At 39.8% G+C, this 16,112-nt stretch overlaps 1 protein-coding gene across 1 annotated transcript in view; it reads right to left on the bottom strand.

Annotated features, from left to right (window-relative positions):
- Nucleotides 1-7,359: 7,359 nt before the first annotated feature.
- Nucleotides 7,360-16,112, bottom strand: part of IL23R (interleukin 23 receptor) — a gene marked incomplete at its 5' end in the record, with an annotated part of 52,977 nt that continues 44,224 nt past the window's right edge. Inside the window, 3 exons of the mRNA XM_079927744.1 lie at nt 7,360-8,083; nt 11,649-11,739; nt 14,254-14,359. Coding sequence (XP_079783870.1) covers nt 7,433-8,083; nt 11,649-11,739; nt 14,254-14,359 — 848 coding nt within the window. The 3' untranslated portion in view covers nt 7,360-7,432. The remainder of the gene's footprint in view (nt 8,084-11,648; nt 11,740-14,253; nt 14,360-16,112) is intronic.

Genomic DNA, 16,112 nt, shown 5'->3' with positions numbered 1-16,112 from the left:
ACAGGTTTTGAGCAGACAACATTGTTTTAGCAGGATCATCTAGTTACTGTATTGAAGAAGATCTGTAGGAGACTTTTGCAATGACCCAGGCAAGGGATGATGGTAGTTTGAACTAGGGTGGTCGAGCAGAGGTAGTAAGAAGTGATTTAATTTCTGGATATATTTTAAAGGTGGGGTGAATGGGTTTTCCTGAAAGAGTAGGAGTAAGACATGAGGAGTAAGAGAAAAAAAAAAAATCAAGGATGACACCAAGATTTGTGAGCAGTACTATTTACTGAGATGGGCATGCCTGTGAGAAGAGAAGTCTTGGGAGATCATCTTGTCTTGGATCTTACAGCCTGTGAGGAGGTGCAAATGGACACCTCAGACAGACAATTGAATGTATGAGTCTGGAGTTCAGGGTCAAGGTCGGGCTAATCTGTTTTCATGACATGTAGATAGTGCTTTAAGCCACAAGAATGGACGAGATCACCAAAGGAGAAACAAAGGCCTGAGCTGTGGGGCCTCCAGCATTTATGTGACAGAGAGGCCTAGGAGAAACCTGAAAACGAGGCTGAGAATGAGTAGCCAGAGAAAGAGGTCATGGGCTAGCGGTGTCCTGGGAGTGAAATGAAGAGAGTGTTTCAGGAAGGAGAGAGTAGTCAACTCAGTCAAATCTTCTTCTGCAAGGTACACCAAGATCCGTGTCCCTGTCCCAGAAAATAGGATGAAGAGAGAGAACATGAAACTCCAGTGATTGCCCAGGGTCACACACTTGGCATGTGGTAGATTTGAGATTCAAAAACCCTGATTGTTTGACCTTAATCCAAGCTCTTAAAGGGAAAATAAAACAAAGTGTAGTCCACCTATTTGCAACATCAGTTGTATTTGTAGCTCTACGTGCTTTTCTGCAAATTTTTTGTTAAAAAAATTTGGATTTTTAACAGAAGGATTTCCATGCTTAGTAAAACAAAGGAAACAAAATGGGGAAAAAAATGGGAGTTTTAAAAAGTGCTTTTAAAAATCATCATTTCATTAAAGTTATGAGGATAGGCTGAAACCAACATCTAGCATTTTTCCAAAGTGTTTCTGGGTTGGTTTGTTTGTTGCATTCGAATTGCTTTTCTGCATTACTCTGGGCTTTAGCGAGCTCCTTCCCCATCCCTCACAAGGTTCTACATATGCTGCCTCTGTTCAATCAAGTGGAATCTCCGAAGTAGCATGCTGGGTGGAATGTGCAATGAATACTAAAAAAGGAAAAATGAACCTGCAAACATTGGCAGCTGGCAGCTTCTTAAAATCCTAATCTCATTTAATGAAATACAAGTGATTTTCAATTTTAGCTACTAAAATAATATTCTGCGTTGAATACCGAAGTAAAATGAGTGCTGAACTTTGTTTAAATCCAGATGAGAAGAGGTTTTAAATAAGCATCACATCAGCCAATATCCAATGAATATCAAATTTTGCATGTTTACTGTGAAATCCTGAACACTGAAAAGAAAACAGCAGGAGCGTGATGAGAGTTTAGGGTTGGTGTTGTTTACTAGGTGGACATGAGCAGCCTGCATTACCTAAAATGCATGCTTTTCAACTTTTCTAGTCCTTTTTCCTCCTCTTCAGTCCACAAGTCTAGTGACACTTCCTGCCTCTCCTCTCAGGTACCTCATATTCCCATTCTTGCTGTCTCCATTTAAGTATCTGTCTCTTCCCCCCAGACTCACATATGTGTGTACAGACATATATAAGAGGATTCATTACAGGAATGGGTATACTAGTGAAAAATTGGAAACAATCTAAATGTCCGTTAACAGGAGAATAGGTAAATATATTAAAAACACATTTATTCTATGGAATATATGCAACTGTTTAAAGGAGTAAGATAAGGTTAAATATAATGACGTAAAAATTTCCAAGATACATTGATAGGTGAAAATAAAAAGTCACAGAATAATACTATATGTTAACCACTTAGGTAGAAAACATATTGGAAAGAACACCATTAACTTGTTGAGAGTCACTATTTTTGATGATGGGGATGACACATGGGAAGCAGGGGTGGGAAGAGGCACTGTCACTTTTCATTCCATTTACATTGGTATTGCTTAGATTTGATTTTGTCATGTATAACTGTATAGCTTAAAACTATGTATATATTTTACTGCTGTACTCTTTCTTTCTCACTCCTAATAAAATTCTCAGGCAGGATGTGAACAGAAAGAAACAGTCAGGTTTATGGACTTCCGCATCTCACACTTGGGTTCCAGTGTTTGACTATTTATGATTTCCTTCCTGTGCTCTGACAAAGTCACTAATTTTAGGTATGCCTTTATGGTTAGAAACTGCATTTTGTTTTGCTTGAATTTTTGAACCAGTGATCTCAAGAACTGTGTTTCTGCAACACTTGCTTACTGTGTGAATCCTCTTCCTACCCCAAACAAAAAGGGACCATTTAAGAATAAGTTCTTAATTTGTTGCTAAATGCTAATGATGAGAATTAGATAATAAGTTGTTTTCCTGACCATAAACATAAAGGAAATGCATCTTCAGAAAATCGATGGAAATTCTGTATATAAAAGATGCAGATTATTTATCCTAAATTAAATTCAGAAGTGAAATTAGCAAAGTGGCTAGGGTAGTCCTAACATGAAACATTAATTGGGATTTAATGGTGATAATCTTAGCGGTAGGAAAGAGACATAATAACATTCTATCAAACCTTTGTTAGCTATCCTTGTAATATTGCCTTAATGATAGCATCCAAGAAAGTTGCACACAATCCACTCCATGAATCAGAATCCAATTATTTTTTATTGGTTTCATGCTTTTACCCAAGAGAGATCCATAAATTGTTTTTAATCACTTCTTTTATCTTAAATCAATAGTGTCTGCCAAGTGGGTAATGTTTTCCATTAAAACATCATCTCCCTATAATTGGTATGATTACTTCATAAAGAGATAAACTGCAGCACAATTTGGCAGTCTTTGGGTTTATAAAATCTAATTATATTCACAACACAATATTTTATTCTTAGTAATCACAAAAAGAACATAAACTTGAACAAAACCCAGACATTTATGATGAAGTAATTGGAAAGAAACAAGTTAATTATTGCATATAGTACCACCTCTATTAGTAGTCTCCGAGAGAAAGCATTTTACAGAGTCATTCAGAGTGTAGGGAGGTTCGAGGGAGTTCTGGTCCTCTTTGCCTGGTGGCAACCTTGTGGCTGAGATGGGGAGTTTAGTTCAATCCTGAGGTACAGGCTTCTCAAGGCTGGGCTAGGACCCGGATCACCCAGGTGTGGACTAGCAATTCCCCAGCCTTGGATTTTCATATGCAAGCCTATGCATGGACGGATAGGCTGCTCCAGCAGCAGCTACAGAGGAGGGGTAGCGGGGACAAGCATGAACGTCACCCTCTGTTTCAACAGAATATTTGCTTCCACTTGTTTTATATTTGGGGCTTCTGCAACAGATTTCATTTGGAGAAAGGGGATCAGCTGCTAACATTTATTTTTGAAAACCTCTGCCCTATGCCATAGTCATGTTCTGCCTCTATGTCAAAGGGACTGAAAATAGAAGGAAAGAAAAGAAGCTGGGAACACCTTCTGACTGAACCAGGAAGGCCAAACAACAACCCATGTTACCCAAAAACTGCATGCGAAAACTCTAAAGCCCTCTGATGGCATCAATATTATTTCTAACTCTGGCAGAAACAAATTCCTAATTTAAAAAAGGATAAAACACACACACAAACCAAGAAGATACCCCCAAATTGTAATTCAGTTTTTCCTCCCCATATTGCTTCTGTGTAAGAAAAGAGAGGTAGGGAGCAAAGAAGATTCAAAAACAGGAGGAAATTGGATGTCCCTTAATCAGCTTCAGTATTGTCCAGACCAAGGTGTTCCATTTTGCTCCAGCATCACTGCATATTAATCTACCTTTCCTTCTTTGTATTTCTCTCCCCTTCTTTCCTCTCGATGGTATCTCGAGGGGCTTTTTCTCTCTCTTTCTTCCTCTTTCTCCGTAACCCACTCCAATAAGTATGACACATTCATTTAGGAAACAGCAACTTAGATTGTGAGACTCAGAGAAAGAAAGTTAATAATAAGCCCAAAGGCTAGATGGAAAGGTGAAAAGATACAAAGTTGTCCCCTAAAGCTACAGAAAATTCTGACTGAGGAAGGGGTGGCAGAGGTCTGGGGTTAGGGGCAACTTGTCCAGGAGGGAAAGAAGTAGAGACATTAGCTCTGGAGAATTCTTCTATAAAAGGGACTTATCAGTGGCAAGCTGATTCTCACATGCAGCTCCTACCTGTGATTCAGATTGCAATGTCCCCTCCTGGGAAAGACCTTCCCTGACTGCCCAGCACAAAGTGGCCACCAAGTCCTTCTCTATCACATTATCCCATTTTACCTCTCTACATGGCACTCATTAGCTGGCATTTTTCTTCTTTATTTTTTTCTGCCTCTCTCGATCTCCTATCCTCACCCTCTTCCCCACCAAAAGCTCCCTGAAGGGCAGTGATTTGGTTCCATGTGCTATCTGCTTCTTGCTTTTAGAATATAAGCTCTAAGACTGCAGGGATTTGGCTGGTTTTGTTAACATCTATATTGGTTCAAAGTGCCTTTACACATAGTAGGGGCATTCAACACTTCAGTGAATACTTGTTGAATAAGAATCATAGAAAGATGGGCTTCTCTGGTGGCGTAGTGGTTAAGAATCCTCCTGCCAATGCAGGGAACATGGGTTTGAGCCCTGGTCCAGGAAGATCCCACGTGCTGTGGAGCAACTAAGTCCGTGCACCACAACTACTGAGTCTGTGCTCTAGAGCCCACAAGCCACAACTACTGAGCCCGCGTGCCACAACTACTGAAGCCCATGTGCCTAGAGCCCATGCTCTGCAAAAAGAGCAGCCACGATGATGAGGCGCACCACAACAAAGAGTAGCCCGGGCTCACAGCAACTAGAGAAAGCCCACGCACAGCAGCGAAGACCCAAGGCAGCCAAAAATAAATAAATAAAATAAATAACTTTATTAAAAAAAAAGAATCATAGAAAGAAAACCCTTTGCCCTTTACCAAGGTTGCATTGTGATGAAGCAGTTGAAATTTTCTCTGAGTTGGGGCAATGGCAAGCATACTGCTTTGTTTATAGGTATAGCCTCAAATTTTAGTCCATTGGGACCAACAAGGGCCAATGGCATGGATGGAACTAGAAGTGTCTCCTCCATTCTTAACGTGATGTGGGTGTGAGAAGGACACTATAGGAAGAGAAAGCAGCCCCCTTTCTGCTCCAGGGGGACGAGAAGATGTTATAAAGGAAGCACTGACTGCATTGAAAGCACACACAGAAGATCAAATAATGCTGCAATCCTATAAGCCTGACAAAAGCTTTTTTGATGTGTGGCAGATTACAGTTATACTGAAACACACTATGAAAATATTTTTCACTTGTTAACAGATGTCTTCAGCAGATTGGTAAACATCAAAGATTCATCTTGGTCTTCTGTTATTTCTATCTCAAATACTACCCGCCTCTTTGCTTCATTGTATTCTCCCATTGGGTAAGGAATAACACAAAGGCATATGATCATTTACAAGTCAAGATATTTAATGTTAGCATTTCATTAGTGATTTAAAATATACACCTTTCAGAATATGTGAAGTACAACAAATATATACATATTTTAGGGTAAACAGAATAGAATTTCACAGCAGGAGATATATTTTTTACACCAATAGTATGTTCATTTTGGAGCACAATGGCTTTAGTAAATGATATAAAATAAAGAGGACCACCAAGGCAAAAAAAGAGATGAATTGTGATAAATTATTTATATGTTGGACATTAAACAGTCTTCATAGATGAGTGACCAAATGATTTATCATCCAAAGAGATGCTTCTGAGAGGGAAAAGGCACACTGGCCATACTTAACACTGGGACAACAGACAAAAACCAGGACAAACCGGGATGTGTGGTCATCCTCCTCATGGGGACATTTTTTTTTTTTTGCAGTACGCGGGCCTCTCACTGTTGTGGCCTCTCCCGTTGCGGAGCACAGGCTCCGGACGCGCAGGCTCAGCGGCCATGGCTCACGGGCCCAGCGGCTCTGTGGCATGTGGGATCTTCCCGCGTCCCCTGCATTGGCAGGCGGACTCTCAACCACTACGCCACCAGGGAAGCCCCATGGGGACATTTAATGACAACAAAACTGCTTTTGTGGTTTTTCTTTTTTTTAAAGCCAAAACAAAACAAAATAGCTTGCTCATGTGCTAACAACTGGTCCTTTTTTGATTAACTGCTTTGTTTGCTAAAATAAAACTAATCTGAATATAAATTATTGCTGACAACTGTTAGAAGAAGAGAAATTCAATGGGTAATCTATTCAATTTTCAAATTGTTCTGATCTTTAGAAAAAAGTCCCCCTGATGTAAAAATTAATCATAATAGAGATGTCTGCTGGGTACCGTTTCTCAATTAAAATATGCATTTTATATTTTTAAGATCACCTACTTCCAATATTGACCTGGTTGGCAGATAGAGTTCATCTCCAGTCCCAGCCCTTATTGACTGTGGCCATGAGGAGCACTGTGTTGCGAGGATTCTGAGGCCACCTTAGGGCTCAGCAGAAAGGCACGTGGTGATGAGTTGGTGATGTTTACAGGAGACACAGGATATGGGGCAGTGACAGGTGTGGCAAGTATTGCCATCCTAGATTTGGAAAAATACCTGGTTTAACAATAATTTTGTGACAGATATCTAATACAAAAGAAATAATTACACCTTGTTGATCTTCTACCTCAATAAATCTACTACAGTGTAATTAATACACCAACTACACCACAGGAGAACAATGCCATCACTCTGAACTGGAATGAAGACAGCTATCTTGTGATTTCCACACATCACTGTTTTACAACTCTCTCAGTCCAAAATCAAAATAAGGAAGATCAAATTCTTAACATCTGAATAGAAAGTCATAGGGCAAAAACCCAACACAGTAAACATGCAATTAATTGTTCCTCTGTTTCCATCCCTTACCTATTTTGTTGTCTGTGGGCTGTATTTTTATCTACTCGAGAGAACACTAAGTAATAAAATGAAAATTAAACTTGCTTTTCCTCTTGTAAGCGAATACTAATATCTCAATTTCAAAGAACGATTTTCAGCATTTATTTCACTACCACATATTTTGTATTATTTATCCTTCATACAAAAGAGAGATCTGTTTTGTGCCTTGTAGTGAGGAAAATTCAAAAAGATATAGTTGATACATCTTCTAAAATATAGGAGGCATCCCTAATATTGTTGCTGCTTTTGTGGCCATGAATTATGTTCTATCTTTAGATCTTAATTCTCCAATTAAAAAAAAATAGGGCAGAATTAAATTTGTGTTGAGGGAGAGAGCCATCTTCAAATTGCAAGGCAGCTTTGGACTACACAGCTCTACTTTTCTAAGAGTGAAATCCTATTGAAGTGGCTTTCCAAAATATTTTGTGGAAAATAAGAATTTATAGATGGTAACGCCTCATTCATGCTCCCCAAACAGGTCACGAATTCATCAGGCAGCAGGGTCTGTTCTGGAATAGTTTCATTTGGTGATGCATTTTCCAAAAGCATGGTGGTTTCCCCTTCTACAGGGTTTTGCATGTCTGGAGGACTGCATTCTCCTTGATTTAAAATGAGGCTTAATTCTTCAAGAAATAGTGTGTTGCTTAGCGAATTCATACTTGAGACAGAGAAAGAAAAATTAGGATATTTTTTAAACCTGGCATTCTTTCCCAGGTTTAAGCAATCAGCTGGTGGCTCCAGAGTTGAGGAAGCTGTTTCATCATTATTGCTGAGATGGTTTCCCCCAGTGAGAAAATTTGAAATCTGGGGTTTATACCCAGTGTTGAGATCAGGAATATATACAATTGTAGTGTTGGTGAGTAGTGACTTCTGCAGGCTGTCGTTTGTCTCCACGGATCCTGTGTTCTTTTCCCTTTTGTAGTCCATGGGTTTTTCTTCTGGGAGAAAGATTTCTATCTCTGTAATCACTGGATCAACATATAGGACCTGTTCTCTGGAATTACTATTCATAAATTCACTTTTTTCCTAGAAAGAAAAGACATTGTTTTTTTTTTACAAAAGAAGTTTAAAGGAGCCAACTGGATAATTGAGTAAGGACTGGAGTTTTGCTTTCCCTCAACTTTCCTTTCCCCCTAATTTTTCTTCATATTGTTTCGCTTCCCATATGATTTCCTCCTTTTGTCTTTTGTTAACCCTGCTCCATTCCAAATGTTTGTTAAATTCTCCCAGGAGGAGACTGAAGGAAGGGAGTAATAAAAATAGTCCATGCTGTAAGCACATGCCTTTATTTAAAAATTTTAAAGAGAAAGAAGCCTCTTTCTCTTTAATAATTTAAGTGCAAATTATTTCAGGGCCTTTTAAAATTTTGGACTATTTCTTAATATTATAGTTCCTTTCTACAAGAAAATACTTTGTTGCTTAAATAAAAGAAAGTTGGCGGTGGGGGATAGTGCATGGAGAATCCTATTTTGCTTCCATTTGAGAATAAAGTTGTAGTAAATGCTTTGCGCTGTGGTTCTAAAGGCGTGCAGCTAGCTGCTCACAAGTCAGACATGTCTGTGATGATCAGTCAGGAGGGTGGGTGAAGAAAGTTTTTCTTTGTATAAAAGCCTGATGACTCTTCTGGTAAGAAAAGGACTCGAAGCCTTCCAGCTGATGGCTGGCTTCCCAGGGCAAATAACTCCCACCCAACACAATTACAAAATTATAGCCACTTGCTATGGACTGCATGTTTGAGTCCCTCCAGAATTCATGTGTTGAAGCCCTAACCCCCAATGTGATGGTATTAGGAGGTGGGGCCTTTGGGAGGTAGTTAGGTCATGGGGGTGGAGCCTTCATGAATAGGATTAGCGTTCTCATAAGAAAAGACACGAGAGAGCTGATCTCTCTGTCTGCTATGTGAGGACACAACCAGAAAGCAGCCATCTGCAAGAGAGCTGTCACCAGGAACCAGATCTGCTGGTGTCTTGATCTTGGACCTCCCAGCTTCCAGGACTGTAGGAAATAGATGTTTGTCATTTAAGCCACCCAGTCTATGGTTGGAGCAGCCTGAACTGACTAGAACACTACTCCTTAGTCTTTGGGCAGAAAGCAAAACCTCATCTGAAGGAAACCCTAAGGTTCATTTCTAATTCCAGGAGCCCAGAATGGGAAGGAAGTTTGACAAAGACAAAGACCTTGAATAAAGCAGCATGAAGGGTCGTTCAAATTTTCATCGGCTCTGCCTCCCCAAGGCACTTGCCAGGTTTGGGTTGGGAAGGGCAGACATGTAGTCGTGGGTCAGATGAAGTCAAAGGAACTAGAGTTGCTATAGTAAACTGAGAGGAAGGCGGTGTTTTCCCCTCTTCAGGCTGGCAGCTGAGTGGAGAAGTGGATGGGAGTCAGACCATAGTGAAGGACATAGAAGAGCAACAGGGACTATTCCAGTGTGAGGACAGTAAAGGAAGAGGAGGATCTGATCACAACGAGGGCAGGGACAATGCTCTGAATCACAGAGTGTCCCCAGTTCCCTAGGATAACTAGTGGGGGAGCAAGACAGAACGACTAAGTGGAATGTATATCAAGACCACAGTATTTATTAGTTGTAGTTTGGTGACTATGTACTTGTCCTTCAGTCAGCTGTTAACTGTGTACTTTATTCTATATGTGGGTTCAGTTATTCCAGACCACCCGTCCACTGTGTAGGCAACATTACCTCCTTCAAAATCAACCACGTCCACACCCTTTCTCTCCTTCAAGGATCCAGAGACAAGGATCCCTCCACTTGCTCCAGGTGAGACTTTCCTCCACATCCCTTCATAGTCGTACTTGATCAGTTCTCTCCCTCCCCCGCCCCCCCATACTAGTCCTCTCAAGCCCATTCAATTTAGTACAAACACGCTTCTGAGTCCATACTGCTCTGGAGCTACTGTTAATACATTCGTCGCATCAGTATTGAGAGTATTTGATCATGTGTCAGCATAGCCCCTTTCTTACTTCCCTTCTAGACTACACTCCTCAAAAGACGTCTCCACTCTCAGTCCCCTTCCATTCACTTCTAACTGAACCCCTGGACCGGGACCACCAGTGACCTGCTCCTTGTCACATTCCACAGATGCATTCCACTTCTTATGTTACAGACCCTCTACAAAGTCAGCACCAAGGACCCTTGCTTCTCGACACTTGGCCCACAACTCACGATGCTTATTTCTCTACCTTCCCATTCTGCCTCTTTCCTAGGACCATTCCTATTCCAATGGACACACCCTCACTGACTCCTCACTGGCTTTAGCAATAGTTTTCAACCCCTTAACAGTGTGCTCAGCATGGCTGTGTAGTGGAATCACTTGGGAAGCTTTGGAAAATGCTGAGGCCTGGGTCTCCCCCTCCCCTCCCTCCCCCAAAGACACTGGGTTGTGGCCTGGGAATCAGGATTCTAGCATGCAACCAAGGCTGAGAACTGTTGCCTTAGGGACTCACCTGGGGCTAGGGAAGGAGTTGGTTAACGGGCTCACTAGATCTCCAAAAAGAGCCACTTTTTCTTGTTTTACAAATACTTGTCTTCCTCACATCATTTGAACAAAGGGTTCCTAGGCTAAAAATAACTTTTTTTCAAGTTTGAAAACTATTGATTGGCAGAATGAAGTCTGAGTTCCATAATAAGGTCTCCTGTGATCTGATCCCACTCTGCATTCCCACATTATTCCAGTCACTCCTCACATCAAGTGTTTCCACAAAGCAACACCCAACATGCTCTTCTCACCTCTGTGTCTTTGCTCATGTAGCCTGTCTATTTTGAATGTCTTCCATTTCTCCTGAGCAACTCCTTCCTGTCTTTTAATATGTTTCCTCTATACTCTCATCATGTTTTGTCTCATCTCTGTTACTGTACTACGTCACTGCATTGCAATGCTTGAATGATGTGTCTGTCCCATCAACTGAGTTTTGAACCCCTTGACAGCCAGGCTGGAGAGCCAGAAAGTGTAGGAGCACACATAGCAGATTACTTCCCCTCTTCCATAATCAGCAGCAGCTCCTCCATAACTGGCAAAGTCCCCTACAGCTCAGGGTCTTCCTGGGGCACCCTTCTATTCTTTGCTAAACTGGATACCTGGCCCACCCCTGGTGACGCCATCTGCCATAGTCCCCTCACATTCATCTTCTCGAATTCCACTGGGTCTCAGGAGCAAAGTGGTGTCCTCCCTGGGCTCCACCTGCTTCTCCAGTCTCATGTAAAACAGAAGCCCCTTTGTGTCTCTGAGGCTCGATCTATTGAGATTTTCTTCCCTCTTCCTTTTGTCCCTGAAGACACCTTCCAATTGCTTGGCCACCAAGTAAGTGGCTCTGGCACCTGGCTTACAATCTTCCATTCACTCTTCTCTTTTGAATGGCATTGCTTCTCTCTTTCATCTCTCTTTTCTTCCCTTAGTCCATTCTCTCATCTCTCTTAAGTATGATTTGAAATATGTATAATTTTATCTCTACATAAGCCATACTGTTGTGCAAATATGCACACATATTTCTTTATTTGAATGGAAATTCTACTGTAATTATTGGACTGCACTCTTGGTTTCAGCTGCCATTTAGTTTGTATTTGATGGTGTTTGGTTACCTGTAGCATTTTCACAACATTGCTATTTTCTATATTAGGAATATCTTCATAAAGCCACTTCGGTATTAGCAATAAGATTCTTCTTTTAATTCTAAAAAACAAAAAATGACTAAGAATAAGCATCTTACTTGAGGATTGGTGCAGGCAATCATCTAGGAGATTAGGAAATCAACTAGAATGGAATGCATAATTAAAACCAAACTTTCCGATGCAGAAACTAAGATTTCCATCTCTTACTTTAAAAAGTTATGTGGAAAGTTGATTCAATATCTTTTCAGATTTTCCTCTTCTCTCTATTGCTCTGCCTGTCTCTAATAAGCCGGGACATTACAAAACACTCACACTAGATTCAAGATAAATGGGAGAACCACCCAGGAAGTGAAACTATACACATGTTAAATATGGCAAACCATTATAAGCGGAGATGTCAGTGTGGAAAAGTTTGTAAAACCTAAGGGATATTTTGTAAAACTTTCCAAGGGGACCATAACCACAGAGAAATGTTAAAGAAGAGAATGTCATATAATAAAACGATAATATTTGAGCTCCTCTAATTGTAATGATTCTAAATAGGGTTGAGATGATAGTGGTGGCTCCAGACTTTCCTTATGTAGTTGGAGCAGGAGTCCTGGGAAGTTGGCTTGCAGTTGTGTGGCATGGTGAGGACACCAGTTTTTAGTTAGGCTGTGTGCTTATTACGGATCTCTGGGATCAGGTGGTGGAAGGAAGAGTGAGAAGCTGTGAACACCTCACTTTTCCTCCTAAGCTACCCCTTGGCACTGCAACTGTGTTGAAAGCACTTTCTGCATTTACGTAAAAATTGATTTGAGCAAAAAGGTTGTCCCGGGAGCTTCGAAGAGACTACACTGATCTCTGGCACATTATTATGTGTTAACAATGCAGCACAACAGATCAGACTCTTATATCTGTTTATGCAGCTTCTCTAAGAACTTTTGCTAAGTATCAACCAAATTAGCTGCATGGACTTTGCTTGCCCAATTTGACCTTGAACTGTAGGGTAAAAAATAATTTCTTTACACATATTTATACAATGTTTTATGGTTCAGTTTTTTAAATAATTCACACTCCCTATGTATACCTAAAATTAGACCAAATTAGTAAGTTCATGCTATTGAAGAAAAGTTTTTATACAGCATACTGATACAGTGAGAAAAATATATATGTGTGTGTGTATATATAGATAGATAGATAGATAGATACCACTCTTGTTTTCATTATATTTAAAATTGTTTTGCTCTCCATTTTCCAGTTCTGTTTCTGAAATAAGGCTTTTATAAATAATGTAAAGTTATAGTAAAAACAGTATCTGCTCATATGTAAAACAGTAATATTGGAATTATCTCTAGTTTTATCTTTTTAAAAAGAATGCTTATTTAAATAATTAAATTAGCAAAGAATTGTTTTATTTTCTTATTTATTGTTACCAGTAGGAAGTTAATTTTTAGTTCGTAACAAACTTAATGTTATTTAAAATTTTACACTCTCTAGGACATCTTTGGATAATAACACAAATATTAATATGATTATGCACTACAAGTTGGAACATTAAGATATTTCAAAGGGTTTTATAATCAAGTATATTTTAAAACAACCTGAAATAAAGTTCCATATTAGTTTTCTCACCTCACAAGGGTACCAGGGATATATTTATTAATGTGTAATTTAAAAGCTTAGGTTTTGAGGAAAAAACCTATGTAAATTTAAAAAATATATCACTAGTGTACCTTATTCACAATAGCTCATTCTGAATCTCTCTACTGCATTTTGATTATAAATTTCAAAGAAAGAAGGATTATCTCATGAAGCAAGTGATGGCAAGAAATAGAAACTCAGTGCCAATTAGGCAAAGAACATTCACATGTGTTAAATTTGTGCGTCACTAGACGAACTGGGGGACTGCCACATCAAACAACTTTATTAACCAATTAGAACTACTCAGTGCATCTGGTAAAATTTAGGGTGTCAAAGGCCTTGCTTCCCTCAAAGTCTCATTTTAAAATAATTAGGCATTGATCTTTATTATACTAATACTATATTGGAAAAAAATGACTGAAGGAGGCCAAGGGGAATGGGCATTGGGGCTGGATGCTAAAACACTAACACGATTGGTATCAAAGTGATGAATTCACACATTGCCACACTTCTCTTCACATTGATTCAGGGGATTTGCTTGGGTAGAACTTGAGGTAGGTTACGACTTAAACTACTGTGAAGAATTCAGGCACTGTAGACAGACTTGAGGGCACAATGAGAAGGCTGCCTAAGGAAAGACAGAACATGGGCTGAGACGTGAGCTGTTCCTGGCTTAGTGTTTGGTGACCTTGGGCTGAGCACTTAACCTCTCTAAGCCTCGTGTAAGTCATCTGTAAAATAGGCCACTGAGCTTTTCTGGCAGGATCTTGCAAGGATTAAATGAATGACATTTGTAAATAGTTTGGCATGGGTGGGTACCCATTGAACAGTTTCTTTTGTCTTTCTCTCAAGAAAAATGTTGATGAATTTTTCTAGTAAATCATAGAATTGACTACATTTTGATGGTACCAATATATGTCTAAATGAGAAAACAAATTCTACAAAAACTTACCCAGTTCTGAGCGATCTGTTCAATATCCCAATCAAAGAAAGAATTGATAAAATAACGGCAAAGAAGACCATTCCTAATAGAAGCCCAATGTCTTGTTGCCTATTGTCTGAGAGGAAAGAAAAATAATTTTAGGTATAATTTCCATCTGTGTGACGCCAGAATCATTGTTCTTCTACTCTGCTCCAAGTGAAGGTCATTGATCTCAAAGGAAATAGGAACGGGAAATAAAATTAACCTTTACCTTGGGCTGTAAAGTGACTGCCCTTCCAAACTGCACAATACCTTTTGTTTGAGGGAATTGGGCTGCATATATCTGATGTCAGTGAATTGAGTCTCTGGCAAATGTGGTCAGCATTAGACATTTTTCTGAGCTTGTGCTTGCATATTTTATATAAAAAAAGTTTAGTGATAAACATCACTTGGTTTGTTTGGCACGAGTGAGAATTCCCAATTGCTTGCGACAGAGTCTAAAGCTGGCCACAATCACAACTGAGTTGTGTTTTTTTTTTAACCTTTTGTACAAGACGGAAGTTATGTACAACTTGTCACCATTCTTCGAAATTTATTGTTCATGAATTTTTTCCTGCTAAAAAAGAACCTTCACTCTACTTAGAACAATATTTGTTATGAGAGAAATCCAAATTGCCATATATCTTACACTGGCATTTTATTTTAAAAACAGTGCTTTTTTTGAATTTTGAAGTGGAATTAATCACCTGTAATCTTTAAATAATTATTATATTCGGCATGTGTTACCTACCAGGCTCATCCTATTTTCTCCCTAGTACATGAAAAACCCTATTTTCTATTTTCAAATGTAAACTTTAATTTGGACATGCCTTGTCATGCTGGAGTTGGTTCTGAGCCATGCTGGGTATTGGCCCCTTCCATCCTCCTTCCTCCCCAGCTTTGGCAGACGTTTATCGGATACTTACCATGTGTCAGACACTGAATTGGCCCTGGCCTAGTTATTCCCCAGCTGCACCTAACATGCACTTGGGGGTCTCCATGCTGTCCAGCCCCTCTTCTAAAGCCACTGGTGGGCCAGGGCCAGTGTGGCTTATTTCGCTCCAAAGTCCCAGTGGGGTATGGAATTAGTGTTTTCCTAGGACTACAATACTATTGCTAAGGATTTCAAGCAACTAACAGGAGGTACTGGCTTCCACATATCCTTGTGCATTAGTCCTGGAGGAGAATGAGGAATTCCCAAGTTAACATGGGGCCAGGTAAAGGGGTTTGAGGAGTAGAGCAGAGTCACCAAGAGAATAACCTGAGATACCTGGGTTCGAACTAGATGCTGCTGCTTATCAGCTCCGTAACATCAGAGCATAATAATGAACTTGCTGAAGCTCAAGTTTCCTCCTCTGTAAAATAATACCTATCTCACAGAGCAGCCATGGTTCCTAGCCTCCACAATTCCCACAGAAATATCAAGGTGCAGGTCTGTGCAGGCATTTGTAATTAGGGATCTGTGCTGAACCTAAGCACTTGGCCCGTAATTGATTCACATAACACAAATTCAGAGTACCCTTACATTGCTTCATTTCCTTTATAACACTTGCTGCCACCTTCCTTTTCTTTTTTTTGTTTGTGGTTTCCCCCACCCCACCCTGTCTATCTGGAATGGAAGCTCCATGAAGACAGAGCCTTTGTTCATCTTTTTCACTGCTGATTCCCCAGTACTCAGAATAGTGCCTGGCACATAAAATATGTGCCTGGCAACATAGAATATTTTTTGAATAAATAAACAGAAGTCCAAAGAATGTCAATATCACCTGCCAAAGTTTTTATACTATTCTTGCCAGATTTCTATGCAAGGAGATAAATGCTCTACAACCTAATCTAGTATCTTTTTTATG

Source organism: Stenella coeruleoalba (assembly GCF_951394435.1).
Source record: "Stenella coeruleoalba genome assembly, chromosome: 1".
Lineage (NCBI taxonomy): Eukaryota > Metazoa > Chordata > Mammalia > Artiodactyla > Delphinidae > Stenella > Stenella coeruleoalba.
This window is presented reverse-complemented; position numbering and strand designations above follow the sequence as displayed.